This window comes from Elgaria multicarinata, chromosome 4 (assembly GCF_023053635.1).
Source record: "Elgaria multicarinata webbii isolate HBS135686 ecotype San Diego chromosome 4, rElgMul1.1.pri, whole genome shotgun sequence".
Lineage (NCBI taxonomy): Eukaryota > Metazoa > Chordata > Lepidosauria > Squamata > Anguidae > Elgaria > Elgaria multicarinata.
The window spans coordinates 68,066,588-68,079,120 of NC_086174.1; the positions used below are offsets into that span (position 1 = coordinate 68,066,588).

The 12,533-nt window shown below is 41.7% G+C and overlaps 1 protein-coding gene across 1 annotated transcript in view; it reads right to left on the bottom strand.

Annotated features, from left to right (window-relative positions):
• Positions 1-1,930: 1,930 nt before the first annotated feature.
• The window catches only part of IGF2R (insulin like growth factor 2 receptor), an 82,489-nt gene continuing 71,886 nt past the window's right edge, over positions 1,931-12,533 (bottom strand). The window contains exons 40-48 of the mRNA XM_063124476.1: positions 12,215-12,449; positions 10,544-10,683; positions 9,911-10,028; positions 9,552-9,698; positions 8,089-8,273; positions 6,638-6,824; positions 5,932-6,087; positions 5,018-5,087; positions 1,931-3,820 (exon numbers count right to left, since the gene is read on the bottom strand). Of these exons, the coding sequence (XP_062980546.1) occupies positions 3,404-3,820; positions 5,018-5,087; positions 5,932-6,087; positions 6,638-6,824; positions 8,089-8,273; positions 9,552-9,698; positions 9,911-10,028; positions 10,544-10,683; positions 12,215-12,449 (1,655 nt within the window). The 3' untranslated portion in view covers positions 1,931-3,403. The remainder of the gene's footprint in view (positions 3,821-5,017; positions 5,088-5,931; positions 6,088-6,637; positions 6,825-8,088; positions 8,274-9,551; positions 9,699-9,910; positions 10,029-10,543; positions 10,684-12,214; positions 12,450-12,533) is intronic.

A 12,533-nucleotide genomic window follows, 5' to 3' on the forward strand; every position in this document is an offset into this window, starting at 1 on the left:
CCCTACATCAGCCTTCCCCCAACCTGGTGGCCATCGTTTTTTGGACTTCACTCCCATCTGATGCCATGTTTCTCACCTGCCCAAGGGCCTCTACTTCCCTTGCTCGGCTTCGTCCATTTTCGTCTGCTGCCCCTTACGCCTGGAACGCTCTTCCAGAACATTTGAGAACTACAAGTTCAACCACAGCTTTTAAAGCTCAACTAAAAACTTTTCTTTTTCCTAAAGCTTTTAAAACTTGATGTTGTGCAGACTTCTACTGTTACTTTCTACTGTTAGTTTTTCCCTACCCAGTGCCTGCTTACCCTACCCTGTACCTGTTTGCATTCTCTTCCCCTCCTTATTGTTTTACTATGATTTTATTAGATTGTAAGCCTATGCGGCAGGGCCTTGCTATTTACTGTTTTACTCTGTACAGCACCATGTACATTGATGGTGCTATATAAATAAATAATAATAATAATAATAATCAGCATAGCCAATGGTTAAGAATGCTAAGAGCGGTGGTCCAAAAATCTGGAGGGCACCACGTTGGAAGAGGACTGTCCTACATCATATTAACATATTCATGACAATATGTGGCCCTCCAGAGGTTTGGGTTTACAACTGCCATCAGCCCTATTGAACATAGCCAATGGTGAGAATTATAGGCTAAAAACTCTGGAGGGCCACAAGTTTAGAAGAATGTATCACTTTCTTCAAAGCTAAACCCAGTGGTCTTCAACTGCTCCAGATCCAAGACCCACCTTGGACTCCCAACCTGCAACATGGGACCCACTATCACAATTACTCAACATGGCAGCAATAGCTTTGCCATGACCCACTTTGCTTTTGTGTGACTGCACAGATGGCCACTTGAACTATAATTACAGATAGCAACCTATTCTTCATAGTCTGTTCATCACACATGTACTTTTTAATGGAGGGGGAAACAGGTGGTCAAATTACTATAGATGCAAGTACTGCCTTTCTGAACGAGGCATCCTTCTTTGCTCATACATCAAGGCAGTAGTACATTGACAAACATTGTAGGCTGGAACAAAGTAGCAGCCCTGCATAATCTGTGAAGAGGAATGCCTCTTGAGAATGCAACTGAAGAAGCCACAGCCCTAGTAAAATGAGCCTGTACTGAACATGGTGCCAGAAGCCTGTCTAGAGCATAACAAGATTTAACTATGCCAGCAACTCAAATGGAGAGTCATTCCTTGGAAACGCAGCTCTTCTCCCCCCCGCCCCCTGTAGCAGACAAAGAGCTTCAGGATTTTCTAAAAGGAAGGCAATGAAACAATCGCTTTGCCAGGCCTTTGGCTTCTAAAATAGTATTTCAGGGTTTTTTGGGTTTTTAAAATAATCTCCTTTTGTTTTTTTATGTTGTGATTTTACTGGATGTTATTGTACAGCATGCTTTCAGGGGCCTGGTGGACAGCAAAAGTGATGCATAAATAAACAGCTTGAGTAGAGCACTCTGGCCAATCCTTTCTACAGCAAAAGTGAAACTGGTAACTTGGTGTATTGCCCCTTTCACCTGATTGGTGGAAGTCCGGAAACATATACTGAACAAAGAGGAAGCGGAGGGATCTTCCAGGTAAGCCGTGAGTCCTTACCATTGTAGCTTTATCGCCTGTAGAGTTAGCCTGGCTTATCACTGAAGATCTCCCCCATCCTTTTTCAAGTGGTTAGTAGTCAGTCCTCTGCAGAGCAGCCAGCCAGAACAATACTTAAATGAAGCCCTTCCATGGTAACGCAGTGGACTGTCTGTCTTTCAAATCATTTGACAATTTCATTCTAACTACATATTAGTGACTTGCCAGATCTTTAAACTGTGCTTTGCACTCAAGACTATAAAAATAATAATCCCGCCCCCCACTTTCCATATTTAAAGGCCCATTATAAAGACATTTAAAATTATGAAAAAATCATTTTAGCACATACATTCCTAGGGAAACATAATTCAGCTTTTATTGAAATTGTTTGAACACCTTTGTTACATTAAATCCAGTTCCCAAGTGGAAATCAACCTTAAGGAAACCAATGCAAATAGGAAAAGGTATAAACAAGGAAGAGCTTCTGGCCAGCACAAGTACTGGTACGTTGTCTATAGAAACTCACTCATCACCTGTGAGCCCCTTAAAAACATTGAGCAGATATGTCAAGTGCTGCGAGGAGCTCTTTGTTCAGTCTTGACAACAAGGTTGTTTAATTACCGTGGCTCCAGCATGTAATGGCTACTGGAATGTACAGTGATAGTACCCAAAGGATGCTCTTTTCGACTCTCGTTGTTAACGCACCTAGTACCAAAGGAAGAGTATGTGTCTGTGCAATTAAGGCTTTTGTGGGCCTGTGGCTTTAGAACAGACATAAATCTCTCTGGGGGGCAGTGAAGCTGATGTTACAGAAAGTCTGTAAGTGGCCTGGAATAAATCAGTTCCATGTTGGTCTGGTTATGAGCTTCTTCCAGAAGGGACGGAGTCTTTTTACAGCCCCTGAAGCAGTACCACATTTCAAAAAGGTACCAAGTTCTTTTCTCTCTCTCTCATCACAATGGCATTTGGTTAGCCATTGGAGCTGCAGCAGTGAACATCTGCCTTCCTCACTGCTCTTAAAGGGGCAGAAGGCCACCTGGAATGGCTCCACCCTTTGTTCGGCTCCACTAGTCTTACAGGGGAGCTCTGGGGTGTTTTACCAACAGTTCTGTAAATACTGATGAAAGACTTCATATGATTGCTACCAAAAAAGACTTATCATGCAAATAACAGCCACTGTTCCAAGGCTAAAGCTATAAAGGTCCGTACTTTCCAGGAAAAAACACTTTTCAAATCGTAACAAGCCATTTTAAGTTAGGATACAGGAATCAAATGTACAGGCGAGTTTAACAGACCAGCTCCAAAATGTACATCAAAGCAACCTACCAAACATACAGAGAACCCCCTCATCTCCGCTTCATGTGAATCTGTAGAACAAATACCCTGCCTGCAGGAAGAACACGTTGCCGGTTATTATTATCATCATCATTATTTCCGTGAACCTGAGTAGTGAGAGCAATAAATATAAAGGAGAGTGTTAAAACGCCAGTCTCATCTTGAAGCGGAGGGGTCTTCATTCAGATCTGATCCTACCTTTGGAAAGTGTTGCGTAGCCTCTACCATCTACAGAAGGGGAAGAGTGCAACTTCTGGCTGAGGAGGAGCCTTACCATCGTTCAGTTGGCTGACTGGATGCTAGAAATCTAGTCATCATTATATAGATCATTGGCTCGATCCTTCTTTTCTCTCCCCACCCCTGCTTTCCCTTTGAAACATTTCCCTGCAAAAGGCATCTGCAGCTACAGTCTTCATATTTGGTTGGAAGTGTTTTGTCGTCCCACCTTAATATATACACAAGGAATTTTGACTAGGCACAATAGAAGGTTAAACGTTCAACAGGTCCTCATCGCTATCATCATGGAAGGAGGCTGTGTTGTTCATTGAGTTCTGTAGTTTCCGTTGGCCAAAAGCGATTCTGCCTTTGCTATTCTTGCTGCCGTTAAGCAGACCAGCTTTATCACTGCTTGAAAGATTGAGAGCCTTGCTATGAGGAGGCTGACTTGTGTCCGAGCCTCTCGTCTGGGCGCCTCTGGCTGAATGAATCTTCACCTCTGGTATGGTTAGAACTTCATCCTCACTGTCCACGTCATCTATGTGGAAGGACGTGAGGGCGCTTGGTTTCACGGCTTTACTGGTGATGTGGCCGTTTTCTTGCCCTTCGTTTCCCAACTTCTGATTCGGCGCAGCAACTTCTTCCATGAGCCATTCTGTTTCAGCTTCGTTCACTTCTTCTGTGTTTATCTGTCATATTCAAGAAGGTGCAGTTAGTGAACAGCATTTGAAACACTTTCCATAACCGCTCTGCCAATGTCCATGGCAGATTTGGTCTTGGAGAGGATCTATCACTCGGGCTTTGTGTGCAGAAGATCCCAGGTTCAATTCCTGGCACTTCCAGTTTAAAAAAGGGTGTCAGGAACAAGTGATGGGAAGGGACGTCTGCCCCAAGCCCTAGAGTGCTGCTGCCAATCCAAGTAGACAATACTGGGATGGATGGATGGATGGACCACTGATTTGGTTCCATACAAGGCAGCATCATATGAACTACCATGTGTTTCATTTTCCTTCTACTGACAACTTATTTCTTACAGGTGTACAAAGGTTTAACTGAACCAATAGAAATTTGCTTCAAGTTAATTGTTCTTCAAAGGTTGCACTGTTAGAAACCCCTAAAACGGGGTAAGCAATCTGGTGCCTTCCAGGTCTTTTGGACTCCAGCTCCCACAAGTCACAGTCAACACGGCTAAGGATCAGAGATTATGGGGCTTGCAGTCCAAAACACTTGGGAGAGCACCAGGTTGCTTCCTTCTGCCATAGAGGAACACACAATTTAAACCAGAGGTGGACAGCTTGTGTCCCTCCAGGTGTTCTGACCTACATCTTCTGTCATCCCTTGCAATTGGCTATGCTGGTTAGGACTGATGAAAGTTGTATCCCTCCAAGATGCTCATGAAGACCATATTAGGAACTGGAATTATTTCAATAAATCTTTGTACACCTGTAGGCGTTTGGTCTGTTGATAATACCACGGTGTTTCTCTCTTGCTGTTGCACTTCTCTACCTTCCTATTACAAATACTTGTTAGCCTGGAAAATGAGCTCCTTAATAGTCACAGATTTGGCTAATATCTCCTAACACACAGTCTTATGAGATAGCCAGATGTTCGGAACATTTCCCCAGATACGAAGCTTGGATAGATGGAAAAACTTTCATAGGTTTCTTCCAGAATTGAGATGATATGGGGGATTAACAGTGGATCTCAGTAACAAGGTGTTCTGAACATTCAGGTTTAATATAATAGGATTCGATATGGGTATGTTTTGGGTAAATTACATCCAATCATTTAATTCCTGAAGCAATTCGTGCATACATGGAATTGCGCATCCATGTTTTCAAGCAGAGCAAAACCTCTGATACACCTATATGCATAGGAACAATTACCTTTGTATACTTATAGGAAACACTTGAAGTTCTCCGACAGCAGTTGGCTATTCTTTGCTTCATAGTCTCTCTAAAAAACAGGAAGTTAGTGTCACATACTTTGAGTAAGATATGAATTATAGATCCACTAGTTTATTTAGCTCCATTATTAACTGTGGGCCCAGTCCTGCTCCAGATTTTACAGCAAGAGCTGAAAAGTAGATATAGCTCACATTTCCACTGTAATGACTCAGAGGAAAGTTGCAGGATGTTTGGATGAAGTGAGCACTAGAAGGAGTTTATACCCGGAGCAAGCTCACCCACCACCCAATGCAAATATTGCCCCAGAAGTCAGTGAAGGAAAAAGGTGTAAGCAGGTGAACTTGCTGCAACTTCATGACGAGCTTGTGCATCTCCCCTATGCAAGATCCCAGCTGAGATGCCACAGGCTGTAAGAGAAGAGTGAGGCGGGGTGGGGGGTGGGGTGGAGAAGAGGAAGGGGAAAGCTGGTGTTCTAGGAAAGGGGTTGCAGGAAGACAGGAATAGATGCTTTTGAGGAAGGAGCTGAAAGAAGAGAGGAGGTTGGCTTGATGGTAGAGCAAAGGCGGAAGGCTGTTTGGCCACAGTAGAAAGAACACTTGTGCCAAAGGAAGAAGCATCCACTAGGATCTGGCCATTATGGGACTATTGTCGCTGGTTGCGCACTACAACTGTTATGGCACAAACGCTAGTCTGTTTGGATTAGCAGTGATCAGCATAATACCCGCATGCATTTGTGAATACTGAATACATGTCGCTCATATGTAACTTGTGAGCGACATGTACATATTTTGAATCCACATAAACTTCATTTATGTGGATTCAAAAGCAGCACGAAAAGCCAGGAAATTATGAAAAAGAATAAATCCCCCTACACTTCCCTCTTTCTGCCTTACCTCCTTTCCTTTTTGTAAAGCAACAGGACCACCAGGCAAACTGTGAGAACCACAAGGAGCAAACTCAGTAGCGCACCGACCGCTTGGCTTCTTCCTGAGAGGCCTTTATGGAAATTATCTTCCACGTATGTTTTGTCATTTGTAGTCTCAGAGCTTCTGCAGGAGATATAACAAACAATCTTGGGGTGACATATAGAGCGCAGAAAGGCCTTTCTGCTCAGCCAAAGCTCAGTCTTCCTGCTCAGTCCTGTTTCAATGTTTTACGTTTTAATTGATTGTTAAGTCTTTCTTTACTTTTACTGTTGGTTTGGATATTAAACTGTATTGCAAACTGCTCTTGGATAAATGTCTCTGAAAGACAATATGCGTTAAATAAATGTTTTAAATGTCTTAAACAAATAGGGTAGAGCTGGCCTCTGACTGACCCCCAACACCCAGGAGCAACAAGAGTAGGGGAAACTCTGCCAAAATTTAACATAAACATTGTTAAGTCCGTGGTATATGATTATTATTATTTTAACTAGGGGGATCAATCAAGGTTTGTCTTCATATGAGATCTGCCAATCAGAAGCTTATGAGAAAAATGACTAGATTACTATGGATACCACTGGATGTTATTCCAGATATGTTTCCAATGCGAACAAAACCTCTTCTATTCCTAGGAGTAAGTAGTTAGAAGTCTTGTTATTCTCAAGGGGTTACTTACACCAAAGGACAGACTGCAGAGGTGTACCAGGTAAACAAGTACTGGCAGTCTGATGACTCATGGAGGAATTCAGGTATGCCTTCTTTGGCCTGCTGACTGCACTGGAAGAAAATAGTGGAGGACACAGTCTTTGTTTGGTCTCTGCCACATTTGGAGTCGGAGGAGAACACAACATCCAAATCATCATCTACAAAAGGAGGAAAGGTTGAAATGGTTTGAAACTGCAAAATCACAATTTGAATATTAATGTGCTAGAACACTGTTCCCCAAACTGGTACCCTGCAGATGTTTTGGACTACAACTCCCATCTGTTTAGGAATGAGCTGGGAGTCTGAGATGATGGGCATTGTAATCCAAAACATCTGGCAGGCACCAGTTTGGGGAAGGCTGCTCTAGAGCCACAGAGAGGAGACAATGCCACATTACTGAAACTGTTTGGATTAAAACATCAAACCTAATTAAGATTATCTTAAAAATTAAGGGTGTTCCTTGGGCTTGCAGGTAACCAACACTGTGCTGACACCTGCCTTAGGATCTAGAAAGCACTTGTTGTATGCTTTCTAGATCCTAAGAAACCTGTATTAATGCCTTGATAGTACAACATCACTTGGACTACTTTACTTTTCTGGAGCATAGCCTGTAAGGTCAGCTTGAATGACCGGAGGAACAATTTCAAGAAAATGTGAAGCAAGATCTCCCAGTTTAGAGGAAATGAAAGGTGTTCCTTTGAACAGCTAAAGTGCCAAGGCCCACTTCTTAATTGGTACATCTCATATGCACTCCTAAAGATATATGGTTAACATCTGTGTGCACCTCAATAGGAATATTAACAAAAGTATATGCATTACAAAGGGTCTTACTCATAACAAAATCATGCTACTGACACCAACCATTTGATGTCATCATTGTACTTGTTCGCACAGGGAAAAAACTATACTGAACTCCAACCCAGCTGATCAAGTAATTTTACTAATGGGACACCTGGGGCTGGGTTGGGCTCCTTTCTTGGCTGGGAAAAAAAGGAGGAAGAAGTTTCTCTAGTCCAGCGAGCCGCCCTATCCTCACCCCCTGGGTCAGGGCCAGGTCAGAGAGTCAAAACAAAGGAGACAGACAGAAGAGGATATGAAAGGGGGGATTTGGTGTTTCCTGACCCAAACAGCTAGGAGAGTAGGTGGGGAAGTGCTTTGGCAACTGGAGGGGGGAAGGGCAGATGGTATTCTTCATGAGAGGTGCTGGATTAATGGCTCACCATTTCCTGAGCCCCAACATAAACCCTTTGACAGCTGTACTCTACTACTGCATGCAAAAGCTGTAGACTCATTGGAAGCCAAAAAGATAACGTTTGAAATATTTGGAAAGCAACAAATGAAAAGCCATGAAAAACCAAGGTATCTCTCACCACGGTTGTTATAATGTGATATAAATTATTCTTAGAGTAAATAGGTATTTACCTTGAATATAGTATTTAGCATTGCTAGAAGATGCAATTTTCCGAAAATAGGAACCTGATGTTTTAACCTGGCATATGCTGGCTGTCAAGCATTTCGGATGCTTTGAATCAGTGATAGCAGAAAGTTGAATCTCATAAATGTAGGTATCACCATTTGTTCTGATATCACCAGAAGCATTGTACAGTCTGAAACGGAGCAGGTTTGAAATTAAACACACATGCCACAAATGAAACCAGAAGTATAACTAAGAAGAAAAGCTTCAGGATTAGCCAGTCATTTCAAGCACCTCTTCTCGCACGCTGATTATAAAAATTTTTTATTCAAGATAGCCCACCACATGCTTCCAACTAAAATTTCATGGCCACTTCCACCTAACAAGGGGACTACCATGGCTCATCTCCAACTAAGCCAAACTGTCCTATATTTAGGGGTTTCCCACAGGCAACTGTTTGGCCACTGTGTAAACAGAATACTGTGCTGGATTGACATTTGGTCTGACCTAGCACAGCTCTTATATTTTTATACTTTCAGGTATGTTATGCTATCACTGAATGCTACAGCCATCTTGATCAGTGTTTGTAAGATTTTCACTAAATCCCATCCTTCACCTATGTACAGGAGTACAAATGTTTTATAAGCCTTGGGCCCAAGTTACAATAGTCTAGCTTTCATTTTCCCAAAATGTACTCCTGTGCCTCATGATATTAAAGCAGACACATTCTCTATCGTGGGATTATTCTTGACTTTTAATCAACAAGAGGATACTCAACTATGCCCCTCTGCCACTGACCCCCCCTTCCCAAATAAGTCCTTATTAAAACCAAATACATTTATCATGTCCTCAGTCTCTTTACAGCAAGCAACTGTCTTAAAAATGTTTAAACCAAGTACCACATGTACACCCTGTTCCAGTGTGGGCAGGGCCAACCTTTACTCAAGGTTATGACATAGATTTCAAAGGAGCTTACAATGACCTTGTACGAAAGTGCCCTTAAAAAATAACCCAACCATTTCAAATGTCTCTCTCTCCCAAATTTGCCTAAAATAGATTTTACTCATCAATATTACCAAGATAAAACAATGTTTAAGAATTAAATTTAGACACACATCTGTTCAACATAGATGAAGATCACCAGCATAAAAAATACATAAATGGGTTGATTTATTAATTAGAGCACAAAGTCCTTTTACTTAAAATCTAAATTAAAAAAATGACAATCATTCCTCTTCGATTCAAAATCCACTGGACCATTGAAAGCCCTTGTTTCCAATTACCTACTGTCGCCATCTGAAGCCTCATCCTGTTGTGACAGTTTGCTTACGTTTTGGTTGTCTGCTTCCGATTATTTTTTTATCTGACTCTCAGCCCATTTTAAAAAGTAACTAGTGGCAACTAGGTGATTGGATTTTAGTAGCCCTGCCTTTCCTACCAGCTATATTATATGCTGGGGGAGATTACTTACTTGTAATAAATGTCACCCAAACTGAAATTCTTTCCTGTTGCTGGATTTATAATCGTGCCATTATTTATTCTTACTTCTTGGGGCTTTATGGCACAAGCAGCCCGAGTTTCCCACGTGACGTAATAGGCGCAATTTTCTTCATCAATCCTAACAGGAAGTATTTGAAGAGCAAAACATTTCTCAGCAATAAACACAAGTAGCATGACAGAAAAACAACAGTTAAACTTTAAAAAAATCATATTTACTGAGACTAAGCTTAAACATCAGGCAATGTGTCCCTCCATTTTTATAAAATTGCACCTCCGTTAACAAGTTTTCTTATTAAAGAGAACAAGACGTCCACCAGCCCTATTACCTACCTACTGAATTTTGGCATGCCAACTGTTTTTCCACATTTCAGTTCTATCACGGTAGCTGCTGTTTTGTTCCTCTGTGGACATTCATGGCCATTGGAGTAACTGACAAGAATTTTACCATCTGAAATAAAGCACCAAGTACTTGTAAATTAATATTAAACGAAGTCTGAATCATGTTTCGGAAAGTGACAGGAAACATAGCAAGCAATGCTTTGAAACCAGAAATAAACCAAATTATTAAATCAGTTGCTTGTTCAATATTTGAGATTTTGGGGGATAGTTAGTTTTTTTCAAGTATTAATGGAATTAATCTCTATGCCTTTATACTGAGGAGGGGGCAGAGCCCACATCCTATGGAGCTCTTGCAGCAGAATTTCTACCAATTAAAATGGAACCGGATTGCACCGATTGATGTAGTTAACTATGGAAACATTTTTCCATGAGTCAGTTAAAAGTCTGTCCCAAGAAGCCCCACTGAGGAGAAATATAAAACTACGCATAACACAGATTTCAGATGTTTACAGAAATGAAGGCAGGTAAGCTTAATAAAATGCACACATTCTTTTTTACATTAAGGATTTGCTACAGCTGACCACTCAGTCATTCATGGGAAAGACGCAAAAAAAGATACTATACCTGCTGTCACATTAAGTTTCTGCGTATGTACTAATCCCAGAACTTGCACAGCCCCGCTGCGATTTTTCCGGCAAACACTTGCCCGTTCGGGGCAACCTGAGGGTCCTCCATGGACTCTCTGACAGAGATTCATGTAGTAACTATAAATAAGAGAAAGGAAAGAGGCAGCTTGACATTGTAACTTGTAGAGGCCCCATATCAAATTAAATAAGTCATTTATTTAAATAATTTCTACCCTCTGCTTCAACCAAATAAGATTCCAAAGGATATGTGCTCTGTACAATAACCAAGCTGAGATGCTGCACCAAGAAAAGATAAATACTGCAACCTATGTAAATTATTCCAAGTTTGCATAATTGCTCTAATTTTGCATAACTTATCCTGGTTTTGCCCTGTCACGGGGGAGGGGCAAAGAGCCATACAAACCCTCAAGCCTGGAAATTTTATTCAGCAGACTTCCCTGGCTTGGAGATTTCAGCAGCCCACTCACTTTTTTGCATATTTTAATGGTCATAGAGGTAGGAAAGTTGTTTTTGTTACTTAGGTAGCTGAATCTTGTACTCAGTTACTACATCCTGTGCTCTTATGCCACCTAGTGTGCATGCACACACATACATGCTCAGAATCCAGGGGCTTGGACCCCATCCTGCTTCGCCACTGCCACACCGCCAGATTCAGGTGATGTGGCGACCAAAGGGGCCACATTTTTAATTTAAAATAAAGAGTACAACTTGGGGGTGGCAGGGGCCACAAAACAGGCCAGAGGACCACATGTCGCCAGCTCCTGCCCTAGTCCCTGGGTATGGCTTTGCTTCCACTCCACTGAGCCAGGGAACAGGCAGATATGCAGGCCTGACTGTGCCATGTTGGCCAATGGGCCCTCTGGCTGAGACTGTCATATCGTACTCATAGCCTGTCCATGTATGGTAAATGAACTAAACCATACAGAAGCAGAAAGAAAGGATTAAAATGTTTTAAAATAAAAAAGCTTCTCCTTCAGGTGAATATTTGGCAATTTTTTTCTTGGACCTTTAGAAGAACTTCCAATAGCCTCCAAAAGTGGATTGTTCCATTAGTAAGGAGCGTTTAACACTTGAAACTTTTCCAGATTTAAATTTACCACCTCTTGTCTGGTTCTGAAGAACACTCCTCCACTTTACTTCTAATCATCTAGGCACTACTACCAACTGGCTTCATCACCATTCCTCCTAGACATAGCTTTTTCAGTCAATCATGCTATTTACCTCTTAAGCCTTCTATATATCTTCATCGTTCTCCTCTGAATTCTTTCCTGCCTGACCATTTTTTTAATCATGCCAAACACAGTATTCCAAGCAGCAAGCTGAATGGCACCAACATTTCTGGCTAATCTGTGCCCCTTTTCAATTGGTAAACTTCTGCTATGTCACCTTGAGATGCATGTTACTCCTACGTCCCCAGTTTGTTGAGACCAAATACTCAAGAGCTAGAGAAATCAGCTAATCAAAAGGAGTGCAACACTAGCGTTAAGCATGCCTTTGGCTCAACAATTTCAGTGTAATACAGGCAGCCTCTTCTGTTCAACCTGTTGCATTTACAAGATATGCAGCCACTTTGCAAATGTGGAAGTAAACTCCCCAATTAAAATGGACTAACGGGGTGGTTTCCATTAGAATTATAAAACAGACTCACGAGCTATCCTTGTCGGGGAAGATCCACGATCCTGTGAGGGAGGAAAGCATCCTCAAATCATAGGTTTTGTGGTTTTGAACAAACTTGCATTCCATTTTCCTTGGTGGACACACAACTTGTGTTTTCCATTCAAATGTTACAGCACAGCCAAGTGTCTCGCTCAAGAGCTGAGGGTTCCCATCACCAGCGCTGTCGTCACACTTGAAAATAATAGTCGATTCCCGGTACCCCGATCCTGCATGACATAACCAGAAGTTTACAAGCAATTGTAAATTTTATTTATTTATTACATTTATATACCACCCAATAGCCGGAGCTC